Source organism: Megalopta genalis, chromosome 14, assembly GCF_051020955.1.
Source record: "Megalopta genalis isolate 19385.01 chromosome 14, iyMegGena1_principal, whole genome shotgun sequence".
Taxonomy (NCBI): Eukaryota; Metazoa; Arthropoda; class Insecta; order Hymenoptera; family Halictidae; genus Megalopta; species Megalopta genalis.
Window position 1 is genome coordinate 2,121,558 of NC_135026.1, and position 15,651 is coordinate 2,137,208.

Genomic DNA, 15,651 nt, shown 5'->3' on the forward strand with positions numbered 1-15,651 from the left:
CATTGTAGTCGTTACAGACGCGTCTCGTTGGACGTTAGAAAATTTCACTCACCCTCAGCTCGATCTTCACCAGGTCCGACGAGGACGTCATACCCATGCACATGGCGTCGTTCAGAGGCACCGGTGGTTGCACCTTCGACAGCTGTTTCCTGTCCCGCCTCATCTCCTCCAGCGTTTGCCGCTCGAGCACCGGCATCTCGCCCTCGGAGTCGCTCTCCCTAAAATCGAACACCGACGTCTCCGAGGAACTTCTGAAACCGCTGGCACGCGCTGGAACCGTGGACGCGATCGCGGGCACCGGAGCTTGCACGGGCACCGTCGCTGCCACCGGCATGTTCTCCTCCTCGGTCCTCGAGAACAGTCGTCTCCGTGGCGGCAGACAGGCCACTTTCTCGCGCGTCAACTTCGGCGGACTGCCCGCCGACGACACCGGGCCGGACGTCGAAGCCGAGCTGTCCAATATTTCTGCGAGAACGACGTTTCTCATTTTTCAAGATCGGATTATTCGATCTAGATGAAACAAAGAAAGCGAAGATTACCTTTGGGCGTCGACGAGGCTTCCTGAGAGGAAGCGGTCGACTTGCTCGCGAATTGGCCGGTTCCCACCTGGAACAGACGAGAGCGGGTTGTCAGTCGGCGAAGGAAGGAGCCGGGGTGTCTCTCGAGCTAGGGAACGCGTCATTCACCTGTTTAAGTTCCGCTTTGGTCCTGATCTTCGCGGCTAATATGGCGGCAAGCCCGTCGTCTTTGTCACGGTGGATCTGATTCTCGGCTCCCCGAGGTCCCAGGAGTGCTTCCTTGCCAGGCAGCGTCGCGGATGAATTTACTCTGGAAGCGTATAAGCTGCGGGGCGCCTCCTGAGTGATCGAGTCTACGGCTCTCGGCACATGGAACTTGTAATGGGGCGGCGTGTTGCTGTTCCGTTCCAGCAGGCTCGCCGCCGTGAACGGTGACAGATTGTGTCGTCCGATGTTTGTTTTCGGCTCGACCGGCGCGACCACCTGAGGGAATAGACCAAACCGAAACCGTTGGCTCGACTGTCTCTCGAACAGGGTCTCTCAAACGCGTGCCTTCGTCGGCAGAGAATCGAAAGAACCGTACCTTGTTTTGGAAAATCTGTTGACTGTGATTGGCCAAGATGGGCTGCTGACTGTTCATCTGCTCCTCCCTCTGCTGCTTGTTCTCCAAGCTGTTCCTCAGCAAGCTGAGGACACGCTTGTCGGCTCCGGTGTTGCTGGGCGGTTCGACGGGCTGTCCGGCGGAGGTTGCTCCGGGCAGCGGTGGGCCCGGTTTCTGGGCCTGCCGGTAGCTCGAGTAGACGGGTTGGTTCGGCTGTTGCGGCAGAGAGTGCACGTTGGCCGGCTTGGCCACGGGCGGATGACCGTAGGGAGGCGAACCGTGGGTGACCTTAGGCTCGGCGTAGCTCCTCTTATCACAGTAGGCTTGCTGGTAGCGAGAGGATTCGGACGACGAGTAACCGTTGTCGGATCTCTGTTCGTAGGTGTTGGTCGCGACCAGGGCACCGTTCGGCAGAGGCACCTGCAGGCTCATCTCCTGCCGTTTCTGCTGTTCGTGCATCGCTTTCGCGGTGGACAGCCTCTTGTGAAACCAGTCGTCGAGCCTGGGTTGCTTGTGCGGCACCGCGGCACCGTAGATCGCGTCCCCGGGCCTCTTGGTCGGCGCGCGATCCCTCTGGGGCGGAGCCAGTTGCCCGAACTTGTAGTACTTGGACTCGGCCGGGTAATCGTGGACGGGTAAGCCGGCGGCGTGTCCCATCCTGGCCGGGTCGACCATCTGCGGCGGGGGATACCTGGAGGACCTGGAGGACACGGACTCGGTGGCCGCCAGGTAAGAGGAGGACGGTACCGGCGGTGGCGGCGCTGCCGCGGTCACGGCATCGTACACCTGCGCGGTGGTGGGCAGTGAAGACTTTTTGAACGAGGACATGTGGGGCAGTGGAGCGGTATTATTAGGATGCTGCGAGGAGAGAGACTGCGGGGGCGGAGCGTACAGCTGTTGGGCCGAGCTCCTCCGGTGAAAAGTATTCTCGTGCGGTTGCCCGTGGTGGTGGTGACGCAGCGGCGCCGAGTTGAAGTCCGGCAGGAAGTCTACCTTGGGCGCGCAGACCGTTTGCGGCGTGGAGACTCGGATCTGGCCGGTTTGCTGCATGCTCCTGCCGGTGTTGCTCGACAGTCGATTGTCGAACGGGGGATACGAGGCTGGCTGCGGCGCGGTCTGCACGGCCGGCGGCAGCATGCTCCTGGACGACCCGACGTTGTTCCTCGACGAGATCACCGTCGAGCTGCTCACGTGCTTCTCCGCGACGGTCTCGACGTCGTCCTGCGCGGTCGAGTCCGCGGATGTCTTCACGGTCTTCACGGACAGGTCCAGCGGCGACTCCCTCTTACGAACGCCGTTCGTCTGCGGCGGAGCGACCATGTTCGAGGCTACGGTGGACTGAGCCGTGGACGCGGCCGAGTTCTGATAGGACGAGTACTCTTTGTAGCCGTAGTCGTCGGTGGCCCGGACCGGCTGATGATGATAGGAGCCCGTTCGACTGGCGTCCGTCGGCTGATAGTGCATCGCGCTCGTCGGCGGAACGGAAGATCTCGCGGCGATCCCGATCGAGGTGACCGTGGTGCTGGAGGAGTTGCTGCCCTGATGACTGGGCGCCGTGGTGGTGGCGTAGGTCGGGTAGCCGTGCTGTTGGCTCGAGTACCTGCTGTACGAGGTGTTGGCGACGGTGGTGGTCCGTCCGTTGACCGGGATCGCGTGATTCATACCGGACACGGTGGTCGGATACTCGGCGATCCTCTGCGGCGCCGTCATCGAGGACACGGGCGGCGCGACCACCGACACCTTGTTGTTGTTGGCCGCGTTCGCCTGGTATCCGCGGTGTCTTTGCATCGGCTGGGCCTTGCTGGTCGCTTGCTCCCTTCGGTTGGAATGGTAGGAGGAGAGCGCGGCGATCGGCGGAAGGTTGTGCGTGTTGGTCCTCTGAACGGAGGAGGTCAACGGGGATCGATAGGAGCCGTAGGACACCTCCATCGAGCTCCTCTTCGAATCGACGCCGTTGTACGCGACCGGTTTGCTCGAATGGTAGCCGGGCCCGTTCGCGTTTCCGGTCCCGGAGCAGATCGATTGAGCCGGGCCGGGTATCGGCATCTGCTGCGCCGCGTACGTTTGTCCTTGGGATCGACCGGACTGCGGGTAGTAGTTGGCCTGCGAGTGCGGCGGCTGCGGTTGCGGCTGCGGTTGCGGCTGCGGCTGCGACGGCGACGGCTGGGGATTCTTCTGGAAGGAATGATACGAAGACTGTGGCGGCAGCGCGTACAGGTTGCCGGCGTAACCGGGGCTCGGTTGGTAGTGTTGCGACGTAATTGGAAGGCTGTACGAGTGAGGAGTGGACGTGGCCGGGGGTGGTGGCGGTGGCGGCGGCGGAGGCGGATACGTCGGCGAATGGGGCTGGAAGCTGCTGTGGGGAGACGGAGCGTGATGAGGAGAGGCGTGAGGATTGTGCAGGGTGGACACGTGAGGAGATTGTCTGTGCGGTGTCGGGGCGGCGTGATGAGGAGCGTCATGGGGAGAAGCAACAGGATGATAACCGCTCAACGCTGGCGGCGGTGGCATCTGATTAGAGGAGGAGGACGAGGAGGAGGCGGAGGAGGAGGAGGACGAGGACGAGGACGAGGGGGCGGAGGACGCCGGTGTCCCGTGAACGACCATCCGGTATGCGTTGGCGCCGATCGAATGCGAGGACGCGTTTATTCGACTAGAAAGCTGCTGCTGCTGCTGCTGCTGTTGCTGATGCTGGTGCTGGTGGTGCTGATGCTGGTGCTGCTGCTGCTGGTGCTGATGCTGGTGATGCTGATGCTGCTGTTGGTGTTGCTGCGGTTGTTGCTGCTGAGAACGGTGCGCCGCCGCGTTGCTGCCCGGCGACGGCAGATGCGACGATGGAATGTGCGCCGGAAGATTTTGCGACGATGACGCCGACGACGGCGAAGGAATGTGACTCAAGGTCCCGGCGTGCCGCGGGCTGCACGGGTTCAACGACGAGCAGGACGGAGACGAGGAGACGCGGGACGAGTGCGGCCTGTCCGCCGCCGGGTTGCCCGCCGAGCCCGATCGACTCTGCTGCAACGGACGATAGTTCTGGGTCGACGGCGACCCGTATATCGAGGCCGCGCTCGTAGGCGCCGCCGGGTTGCCGTACGAGCTCGGCACCCTCTGCTCCAGGCCGTGCCCTTGCCCGGAAACGGTCAGGTGAGGCTGCTCCATCGGGGTCGGTCTGGTCTGCACGGTCCCCGAAGAGGTCGCCGGCGCCACGCTGGCCGACTGGTAGATCGAGTTCTGGCTGAACGGGACCGGCGCGCTCTTCGTGATGTCCGGATGATGGTAGCGGGGATAGTACTGGGTCCTCTGCGCCACGACGGAAGCGGTCGGCTGCGGCTGCCGGTCGCTGGCAGTCTGGTAGCTCGTCTGGTGCGACGAGGCGAGTATTTCGGCGGTGGAGAAGGACGCTCTGGAGACGGTGCTCAGCTGCTGGTACACCGGGCCCGGGGACGTCGGCTGTTGGACCGGTTGCATTTGGTGCAGATCGCTCGTCGCCGCCGCCGCCGTCGCCGCCATTGTCGTCGACGTCGCCGTCGGCTGGTCCTTCGGCGACCCTTGCTTCGCGGGGAAGCTCGAGGAGGATCGGTTAACGCGATTGCTCGACGGCTGCATCTCGGTTAACGTGATCGTGTTCGAGCACGACGAGCTTGCCTCCATCGAGGACCCGTCGTCGAGGCCCGGCCTCGTGTCCGGCACCTCCACCCTCGTCGGCTGCGGAGCGTACGGCTCCACGGAGGGACTCCAGAAACTGTTGGTGCTGGACGCGTTCTCCGCGGACGAGGATCGCGCGTCGTTGCTCGGGTAACGACTCGCTTCCGAGTCGTTGCTGCTACCGCTGCTCTTGTTGTTACCGCCGTTGCTGCTACCGTTGCTGTTGCTGCTGTTGCTCGAAGTCGGTTGCGACGATATCGATAGTGGCGGTGGTGCTGGCGGGGCTGGCGGGGCTGCTGGCGACGGAGAAGCGGCGCCATGGTCGCGCGACGCCGATGTCGACGAGGCTGTACTCGTTGATGTCGCGTGATTGCGATCCGCTGACGCGGCCGCACCACCTGTACTCGGTACGGGCAGTCCCTGGAAGAACTGGCGAGCCCCCTCTAATACGTTCGTGAAGCTCACATCCATGTCACGCCGACTGCTGATCTGCAATCAACAAATGTCCCTCGTCAACGACGTCGCGACGTCCTCCGCCGTTCGTTGCTTAATCTACACGCTCGGTAATTTCCACCGTCGAGAGAACACGAACGAATCGTGAAGCGAGGAAAATTGTTTATAGACAACGCGGTGACAACGTCGGTGAAACGGTGTAAACGCAGGGATCCCCGACGAAACCACGGGAACACGGACAAGCGTCGGTGCATAGCACCGAAAACTCGGTTCGCACGGTGCTGTCGGGTACCCGGGACGGCCATGGAACCGGGCCGAAACATTAATCTTCATTGTCTTGTATTTGTCTGCCGCGGGGCAGCTCCCTCTGTCCCTCTTTCTCCCCGCTGCTCCCGCTCTCCGGTTTTCCTCTCTCGCTCCTTTTATTGGCCCTATTTTCTCGAGCGACTCGAACCGCGAGGCGGCGCGATCTCGCGTTATTAATCTCGTCGGGGCCACGATGCACCGTGAAAGATAACATCCTCGCGGGAAGCGGCGAAGCAACCTGCCGCGGGGAACGAAGCGGGATTGTTCGGCGACGTCCAGTTACGACCCTAAACAGCCGAGATCGATGGAGGAATCTCGTGGCTCGATTAAACGCGATTTCCCGGCTGCATTCGGGGACTCGAAAGACTTTCATTACAAATCGAAGAAACGAACGATCGGCGTTGAAACGGTAACAGCAAGTTGCAGCGAGCTCCAAGAGACACGCCCGGCCGTTTTTGCTGTGTCCAAGAGAAATTTCCAAATTTCTCGGGAACGACGCTCGAAATCAACGCGTCGAAGACCAAAAATTCCATTCTCCGGACCAGCGACTCCATCGAAGCCGAGCCATCGCATAAATCACTCGAGACTCGCGTCGATCGTTAGGTTTCGAGCAGCGATTTCTACGGGCCGATGGATCGTCGGTTATCGCGATTCCCCGTTGTCACGGGATTCGACGTCGAGTCCCTATCAAATGCCGGGCGTGCTGGATATCGGAGGGCGCCGGAGATCCTTATCCCCGCGGAGGAGCAGCCACTCGAGCGGCGATCGTTATCGGTTATCACGGAGGATAAGGAAAAGGAGAGACGGCTCGATCTTGTCGCGGCTCGTCGAGACGCGCGACGGGCGACGAGCGGCAAGCCGCCGACCGCGCGCGTCGAGGAAAACGGCGCACGGCGAGCCGCGAACTCCGTCGCCCCGACGAACCGTAACCATCGAGAATCGGCAAAATTCAACAAAAATGGCTTCGTCGATTTTAACTTGATTCGTTGCAATTATTCCAGTTCCGATTACAAGCGAGACAATTTCAACTAGAAAATGTCTAGGAAATGGAAAATCTAACTGTTACACATCGGAATAATCGACGATTCAGGGATTCGACTATCCGCCGGCGAAGCAAGGTTTCGGGCGCGATCGATCGTCGCGCCAGTTTTTGGGAAAATCGAGCGCCGTGCGTCGACTCGACGATAGCACAGGTAGATGGTAGACCGACGCGGCGGAGGCGGGAATCGATAGCGCGCACCCTTGCAGAGCCGACCAAGGGGTTGCTTCGGTCCCCTTCGCGAGCGAGTCAAAGGCCCTGCCTTCTCGAACCGACCCCTCTCGCCCCCGCCCCGCTCTCTCCTTCCTTCCGCGAGCTCTATACGTTTCGTTTCGTTTCGTTTCGCGCTATTCCGCTCCCTGTTACGGTGCCACCAGTGGACAAGGGCCACGTATCGACGTCGAAGAACGCCGGAAGTCGACGCTTCCGCGAGTTAACCCCTTGCGCCGCGACAGAGGCGGACTCGTGACCGAAGATTTCATCGAATTTAACGGTCCCGGCACGGTTGAAGCAGCGTAGAATGGAATTATAACGGAGAGTTCTATCCTTCGATATTTCGGAACGAAGAATGAATTAGGTATACCGCAGGGTCAATAAAGAGACCCTTTATCGAATTCTATGAGCAGGAAGGGAGGTCCGATTTCTCCGGAGACCAGCCGGGAAAAGAGGAAATCGGATCGATCGGGGATCGTCCGAGGGTTGGGGGGGCTCCGATTACGATATCCTTACTTTTGAATAGCTTTAATTGTCTCGGACTTGTCCAATTACACTGCCCGACAAAATAGAACTTTTTGTCTGGGTTCCTATAGCCACTATGAAATTCTTGTAAAGCTTCACTCCCTGAACGAGAATCCGAAAACCGAATTGCTCCATCACCCTCAGTTTTCGAAAAAAAACGAACTTTTGTAAAAACCCAAAAATTTCGACAAAAATGAGGTATTGCATGAAAAGTAAAAACGTTAGAAAGTTCTAATCGGTGTTAAAAGATAGAGGAGAGTTTCCGAAATATAGTGGCATGCAATTTATTAATTGTTTTTGGTCCTAAATAGCAATAAATTAATGTCAAAGTTTAAAAAATTGTCGACGTGCGCAGTTTCTGCGCAATATTTTTGTACTTTTACGAAAAGTTGTTTCTCCTACACAAAAACTCTACTCAGGAACGGATTCTGCAGACATTTCTGAAGAAGAAACGGTCCGGTAAAAGTGTCGGAACGATATAAATTTCGAGTAGATCGAGAAAATGTTCGACGGCAACATGTACACGACGGTGTTTGCCGCCATATCCTTCGCAGCTCGCTTCTCTCTGTCCGACAGGATCGAAGCTATGCGTAATCAACACCGATGGAGGGATCCAATGGAGCACCCACTTTTCGTAAATAATATTTGAATTTTGTTTAGTACTTCAACGTTCTGTTTTTTTTTACATATTTCTGTGGGTAATAATCACCAAGCTATAATATATTTCACGAAAAAAATCACATCAGAGTATTTGCAGTGTGTAACGGAAATATTCTAACACTAGTATAATTTTGACTTCTACGCCATATAATTAAATAAATATTTAAATATATATTTAACAATATGTTTCAAGAAGTTTAACGTTTTGAAAATGATTATTTATTCATGATCGTATTATCGATATAATTTAAATGATGACTATATACATGATATACTTGTAATTCGAACAAATTCAGAATAAAATGAATATTTTCGTTCATTATTTTTCTTTTACTATTTCTCCATTTGAAAATTAATAATCTTTCTTCTATATTCCTAAAACCATGTTTTTCGTACTTTTTAATGTTTGATTCACAGTTTGGTGATTATTATCCACAGAAATATGTAAAAGGAGACAGCACATTGAAGTACTAACAAAATTCAAAGTAGCACGCCCCACACGCTAAGTGGGTACCCCATTGGATCCCTCCATCGGTGTTGATTACGCACAGCTTCGGCCCTGTCGGACAGAGAGAAGCGAGCAGCGAAGCACATGGCGCCAAAACATCGTGTACATGTTGCCGACGAACATTTTCTCGATCTACTCGAAATGTACATCGTTCCGACACATTTACCGGGCCGTTTCTTCTTCAGAAATGTCTACAGAATCCGATCCTGGGTAGAGTTTTCGTGCTGAACGAAAAACTTTTCGTAAAAATACAAAAATATTGCGCAGAAACTGCTCACGTCGACACTTTTTTAAACTTTGACATTAATTTATTGCTATTTAGGACCAAAAACAATTAATAAATTGCATGCCACTATATTCGGGAAACTCTCCTCTATTTTTTAACACCAATTAGAACTTTCTAACGTTTTTACTTTTCATGCAATACCTCATTTTTGTCGAAAATTTTGGGTTTTTACAAAAGTTCGTTTATTTATAAAACTGAGGGTGATGGAGAAATTCGGATCTCGGATTCTTGTTCAGAGAGTGAAGCTCTACAAGAATTTCATAGTGGCTATAGAAAACCAAAAATCGTGTCGAACAGTGTTACCGGCGAATCTAACCTTTCTTTCGGCGGGTATCGAGGAACAGATCATTGCAAATAGTAAGGGAAAAATGTCATATTAGAACTTGCGAGTTTACGAAGCGCGCACTTAAAATGCGCAAGCACCCCTGGCATAATTATAAAACAGCGCAACATCGCAGTCGCTCGATCCGTATTTCCCTTAAACGCATTTCCCTGGCGAGGGCTGCGAAGGGCAGGGCCGCGGTTCCAGCGGGAGGTCGCATCGCCATCTTTAAAGGCATTATAGTTTCCACGGTCGAATGGCTCGGTATCCACGAGCTCGAGCCGACGAATCAACCCTCCCCCCCCCCCCCCCGTTCGACCGTCGCGCCCACTAAAATAGCAATATATATATCGCGAATCTTATCGGCCTGCCCTTTCGCATTTCGCCGTCCCGAATCCAGCCATAAAACGTCGTTCCTCGCACCTCGCGCCTCGTTCCTCCGCCCCCTCTAATCCAGAAACACATCGGCCACTGCTTTAGCCCGGATATTTATTACCGGTAGCGTTATCGAATGCCGGGCCGTGCCAGAAACCGTGAGAATTCCAGTTAACCGTTTCACCCGGTTCCACGACACCGCGATTCCGTGGATTTTCCGTGCACGCGCGCGACCCTTTCATCCTGGCGCAACTTCGAACTCGATCTCGTTTTCATTAAGTCGGTGGATATTGTTCGGTCCGTCGTCGCAATCCATCGGACGTTCTACGATTTTTTTGCGTCACCGCGAGATCCAGATTCGGAACTACTCGTGGTTTCCGGAACGCGCGCGCCCAAGACTCGGTTAGCACCGGAAGATTTCCTGTTTAACTTACTGGACATAATATTTGGTTTCCCAGACTTCCCGGTCGCAAAGATTTTCAACTCGACCGAAGTTTCGACACCCGCGCGTTATCCCCGGAGTTCCGGAACTCCGGGATTCGGAACTTTCCTCCTTCTGTTTTTGTTGCCGTGATTACCAAATTCGACGATCGATCCGCGAGACGATCTCTCATCGAGAATCGCTGTTTTCCAGATCTTTGCGCCGATTCCGCGTCACTCCGCGCGAATTAACATCGATTTAGAAAAGGAGTCGGACGAGACGCGTTCGAGCGACTTTACGAGGCTTAATCGTTCTTTCAGGGGACCCGTTCGGAGATAATTGCGCGAGGATCCGTTCGGTAACGCTATTTTATTCGAATTAGATCGGCGAACGGTTTGCGCGCGAAACTTGGAATTCGCTGACACGAGATCGGCGTTAGTTCGATCGAGCAATCAAAGCGGTTGTTTGAAGCGAGGCGCGAAAGGGTGGCGGTCGCAGGAGCCTCGGATCTTTGATCGTGCTAACAACGCTTTTCCTGACTATTCGTAGGCGAAACCTGCCCGTCCTCGCGCGAGCAATAAAACTAATGCGGGCGGGGGCAAGCTGCGCGTGAGCTCGGGTAGAAAGGGCCGAACCCTATCTGGGAACCCGGGACTGGGGACTGGCGTGAGTGGAACAGGGACGAGGAAGAGGAGGAGGAAGGAGGAAGCGGCAGTGGAAGAGGAAGAGGAAGAGGGCGAAAGACGAGGGCACGACCGACTCGCTCCACCTTGGCATCCACTCTCATCCGTTCTCGCAACAAACGCATCCGTACCTCAAACAACCGACCACCATGCTCGACACCCTTTTCGCCGCTTCGCGCTCTCTCGCGCCTTCCCATCGACGTCGACTGCCGACCAACCCTCTCTTCTCCCTCTGTCGCCTTCCCACGCTTTTACGGAACCGCCGCGTCGCGCCGGCTACCCTCCTCGCCGAAATGTTAATCCCCGAACCGTCTTCGTGCCCGGGTAGACCGAAGTCGACGCTTCCCGGGGATTCGCGATTTTTATCGGGGCTCGGTTCCGATGGCAAACTCGCACGAGTTCCTCTCTTTCGAGAAAATGGAGACCGGCGGAGGCGATCCTCGGAACGCGTCCGATAAGTTTCGACGGCTTTATTAACCTTTTAGGTACTGCTGAATTCTGCGCGAGGCTATTTCTCTGGACGGCAGAGTTTGCTATGTACTGTACAGAGTCTAATGCTGTATATTCTGTCTGTATATACAGGGTGTCCCAAAAATGTTTCGCAATCCGAAAGTGGCGGGTTCCTCAGGCCATTTGAGGCAACTTTTTCCTTTACAAAAATGTTCTCCGAGGCACCGTTATCGAGTTATTAACGAAAAACAGTGACCAATGAGAGGCGAGCTCAGCTGGCGCGAGGCGATCGAGCCAATGAGCGGAACTGGGCTTCGCGCGCTGGTTGGCTGGGCCGCCTCGCGTCAGCCGTACTCGATTCTTATTGGCCACTGTTTTTCGTTAATAACTCGTTAACGGTGCCTCGGAGAAAATTTTTGTAAAGGAAGAAGTTGCTTCAAATGATCCGAGGAACCCGCCATTTCCGGATTGCGAGACATTTTTGGGACACCCTGTAGACTGTTGTAAATCGATGTGAAGACAAAAGAAGTGTGAAACAATGCATATGAAGACGATTATTTGATTCAAACGATGAGCGAGTGAGCTACTAGAGCAAGCCACTATAGTGGCGCGTCGTCCAGAGAGATGACATCCGCGAAAGCCACTATAGTGGCGTGTCGTTCTAAAAGATGATATCCGCGGAAGCCACTATAGTGGCGCGTCGGGCCCAAAAGATTAATCCGATTTCATTGTTATCGTTTAACGAGCTATTCGATTAGAGCGCAGAAAATTGCCGTTTCATCCGCGGGACCGACTCTTTAATTTAGGCCGCGTTGATTTCCGCGGAATCTGCAGCCGCGCCGCGGTGCTCGAAGATGTCGCGAACACAGCGGAAACGTATTCGTGGTTAGCATTCGAACGGATAACCTTGGAAGGTATACGTGGCGGTAAGAAAGACGAAGGGGCGAGGATCGATCGGAAAGCCGCGCGGCTCGGCCGTAATAGAGGCCGAGCTATAGCGGGCTAGAAGAAGCGGAAGTGGCTAGAAAAATGAAGAACATTCTCTGCCGGGCATTTAATTTGATAAATCTGGATCCCTCGGAAGCTCGAGCGAGCGCCGTGGAAAAAGCGCCGCTACAAAATTCCATCCGGAAGCGGCGAACTCGCGAGATTCGCGTCCATCGATCTTGCGCGCTCGCGTCGCTCGCAGCTTCTACGAGATTATACTTCTCCGCGATACGATCTTCGATCATAATCCTTCCTCCGTTTCTCGCGAATCCTTCGCGGTCGGTCGGTCGGTCGTTCGCCGAATTTACCACGCCGCTCGTTTAATCGTTCCACGAAACTGTTCGCAACGAGATCGTCGAAAGCGGTGCTTGAAACTTGAAAAGAGGTGCAACGGTGGCGCTATGATTCCAACTTCGTCGCGCGACAGCGGCCGTTTCAGGAGCAAATTTTGTTTCGCGTCTTGCGACCAGGTTCGACAAAGATTCCAATTGTTTTCTAGCGGAGAGTCGATCGACGATAAGAAACGAATCCTCGCGGGAGAGAACGTTGTTTCGAATTTCGAGGAAAGATCCGCAGTGATTCGTGATCCACGGGAAAGAACATCCTCGATCGTGGCTCGTGGAAAGCGGACAGACCGGCCGGCGGTATCGCAATCATTATTCAAGATCACTGGATGTCCATTAAGCGCAGGCCGGCAGTGTTTCGTAATGGGCTCTCGTAACGACTTACCCAGCCAGGACAACGGTAATATTTCATAATCCGACCAGTTGCGAACAGTTTTCCCGGGGGCGGTAAAAACGAGGCGCGAGCGAGCGAGCGAGCGGACAGACGGAGAATATCGGCGTGGCGCGGCGCGGAGCGCGGCGAGCGAAGCGGCGGACCGTTGAACCGGCGAGCCGGAATAAGGTCAGGGAAGCCAAACGCGGGGAAAAAAGACGGTGATCGAAGCGAGCGAAGCGAACCGCTGCACTGGGAACGGGGACTTCGCTGCTCGGTGCTCGAGGAACGGGCCGATCGAATCGTGGCGAATGGAATTTTACAAACAGAGACGTCTTACGAACGCGGTGCCGCTCTCCGCGGCGAATTTATCAACTCGGAACTACGGGGACCCATCTTCGTAACTTCGGAACTTTCTGTAGCGTCGACCGACCCCCTTTTGGCCAGCTCGAGAAACAGATCCGTCTTAACGAGTTTCCTCGACTTCGGCGAAGCGACGTCGCTCCGGCGTTCCGCGCGGGCAACGCGTTCATTTCGAAACGACGTGCCGCGCGAAGACATAAAACGGACGGCCTTTTATTCCGCGACTCGAAATCACGGGACCGCTCCTCTCGCGCTTCGTCGAAACGCGAGTTACGCATGTGTGTCACGGGCGTGAAACGTCGACTCGGTTTCAGAACCGTTCGATCGTGGCTAATCGAGCCCCGACTAATTTACGCGTACGCGCGTAGGACGCTCCATCGTTCGCCGATATCATGGGAATCGATGCGTAGGCAACAACCTGGAAAGAGGAATCCGGTAAATGGATTATTTAGTTGCGCGCGGCTCGTGAGAAAAACGATACGTTCGCCGGCACGCACCCGTGGACAAACACGCCACCCGGGAAAATCAGTTTTCCTCGGGCGCTGCGTGGCCGGCGATACCCGTTGCTCGAAAATATTATCGAACACCGGCGGAAGGTGCGCGGGGAGAGCCCGGGGAGACCGGGGAGGAAACCTACGGACGACTATGAACCGTTCCGTATCGATCGCGAACGGCATTCGACGCGAATAAGCGAAACGATCGTTCACGGTTGCGTTTCGGTGACGGAATGCTGATTTATCGCGAACAATAGAATACGCCGGCACTTTTTCCCGCAGAAAGTACAATCCGAGCGCGCTAACGATCGTTCGCGATTTTATTTATCAATGTTTTTCAACGTATTTTCCAACGTTTTTCTATAGATTTCATTGTTGACAAAACGCGAAACAATTGTGATAATTGTGGTCCGAACGAACTCGCCGCCGTCCGAGCGTTAACCCTTTGGAAATTCTGGAACTTTTCTGGAACTTTTCTGGAACTTCTGGAACTTTAGTGGAAATTCTGGAACTCCTGGAACTTTTCTGGAACTTCTGGAACTTTTCTGGAGCTTTTGGAACATTAGTGGAAATTCTGGAACTTTTCTGGAAATTCTGGAACTTTTCTGGAGCTTCTGGAACTTCTGGAACTTTTCTGGAACTTCTGGAACTTTAGTGGAAATTCTGGAACTCCTGGAACTTTTCTGAAACTTCTGGAACTTTTCTGGAGCTTTTGGAACATTAGTGGAAATTCTGGAACTTTTCTGGAAATTCTGAAAATTCTGGAACTTTTCTGGAGCTTCTGGAACTTCTGGAACTTTTCTGGAAATTCTGGAACCTCTGGAACTTTTCTGGAACTTCTGGAACTTTAGTGGAAATTCTAGAACTTCTGGAACTTCTTGAACTTTTCTGGAGCTTCTGGAGCTTTTCTGGAGCATTTGGAACTTTAGTGGAAATTCTGGAACCTCTGGAACTTTTCTGGAACTTCTGGAACTTTTCTGGAGCTTTTGGAACTTTAGTGGAAATTCTGGAACTTTTCTGGAAATTCTGGATCTCCTGGAACTTTTCTGGAACTTCTGGAACTTTAGTGGAAATTCTAGAACTTCTGGAACTTCTTGAACTTTTCTGGAGCTTCTGGAGCTTTTCTGGAGCATTTGGAACTTTAGTGGAAATTCTGGAACCTCTGGAACTTTTCTGGAACATTTCTGGAAATTCTGGAACTTTTGAAACTTTTCTGGAAATTCTGAAACTTCTGAAACTTTTCTGGAAATTCTGAAACTTCTGGTAAATACTGGCGCTTCTGCCAGTTGTTTAAAAACCGAAGAACTAGAGTCAAAGACTTGGAAGACTAAGAAATTCACATGGATCATAGTCAACGGCGTTTTAATCCTTTTGCATCCTAATTGTCCTGGTTACGTTCAGTTTGATCGAGCGTGTTGCAGGAAATATATATTTTGGAAACTAGTCATAGATCAGAGTCTCCTCGACGCGTTAAAGACGGTTGCTCAAGCCGAACTTTTGAAGCGTTCGATTATAAACAAGGCTTTAAAACGCGTTCGAACGAACGATATAATCTCGATAATTCGATTCTCCCGTCGCACACGGAAACCCGATTCGAAGCGTTTCGCTTCGTTCCAAGCTTCCGGCTCGGTGTAATTCGACCGAGGATCTCGCTCGATTAAATTAACGGACGTCGGATCGCGGTAGAACCAAGTGTGAAACGTTCTTTCGTTCGCACGAGCGCCGGTTATTTTGATTTGATTTGTCGGAGCCGGCGAATGAACACAGGGGATTAAACGTGTTCGCCGGAAACAGAACGGAAACTCGAATAACACCGGCGTGGCGGCGACAATTTTAGGAACCGACGCTGGACATTTTTGGACGTTTTACGAATGAATTCGATTATTTTTAGTCGACTAGCTCTCGCGCAGGAACGCGTTTCGATCGGCGGCCCGTGCGCGCGATAAACTGCACGACGTTTCGGTGCTTATTTATTCGAGGTTCGCGCGACCGGCGGAATCTCGAATCCGAGAATGGGAGAACGTTTGTTTCGTCGTTCGAAAATTGTCGAATCTCGTTTATTTATTCTGAACGCGCAGCTAGATG

At 53.9% G+C, this 15,651-nt stretch overlaps 1 protein-coding gene across 5 annotated transcripts in view; it reads right to left on the bottom strand.

Moving 5' to 3' along the window:
• The window catches only part of LOC117225726 (uncharacterized), a 380,710-nt gene that overhangs the window by 6,587 nt on the left and 358,472 nt on the right, over positions 1-15,651 (bottom strand). For all 5 annotated transcript variants that reach the window (XM_033479453.2, XM_033479451.2, XM_033479452.2 and 2 more), the window contains exons 5-8: positions 1,102-5,253; positions 687-1,001; positions 540-606; positions 53-465 (exon numbers count right to left, since the gene is read on the bottom strand). In XM_033479453.2, the coding sequence (XP_033335344.2) occupies positions 53-465; positions 540-606; positions 687-1,001; positions 1,102-5,235 (4,929 nt within the window). In that variant the 5' untranslated portion in view covers positions 5,236-5,253. The remainder of the gene's footprint in view (positions 1-52; positions 466-539; positions 607-686; positions 1,002-1,101; positions 5,254-15,651) is intronic.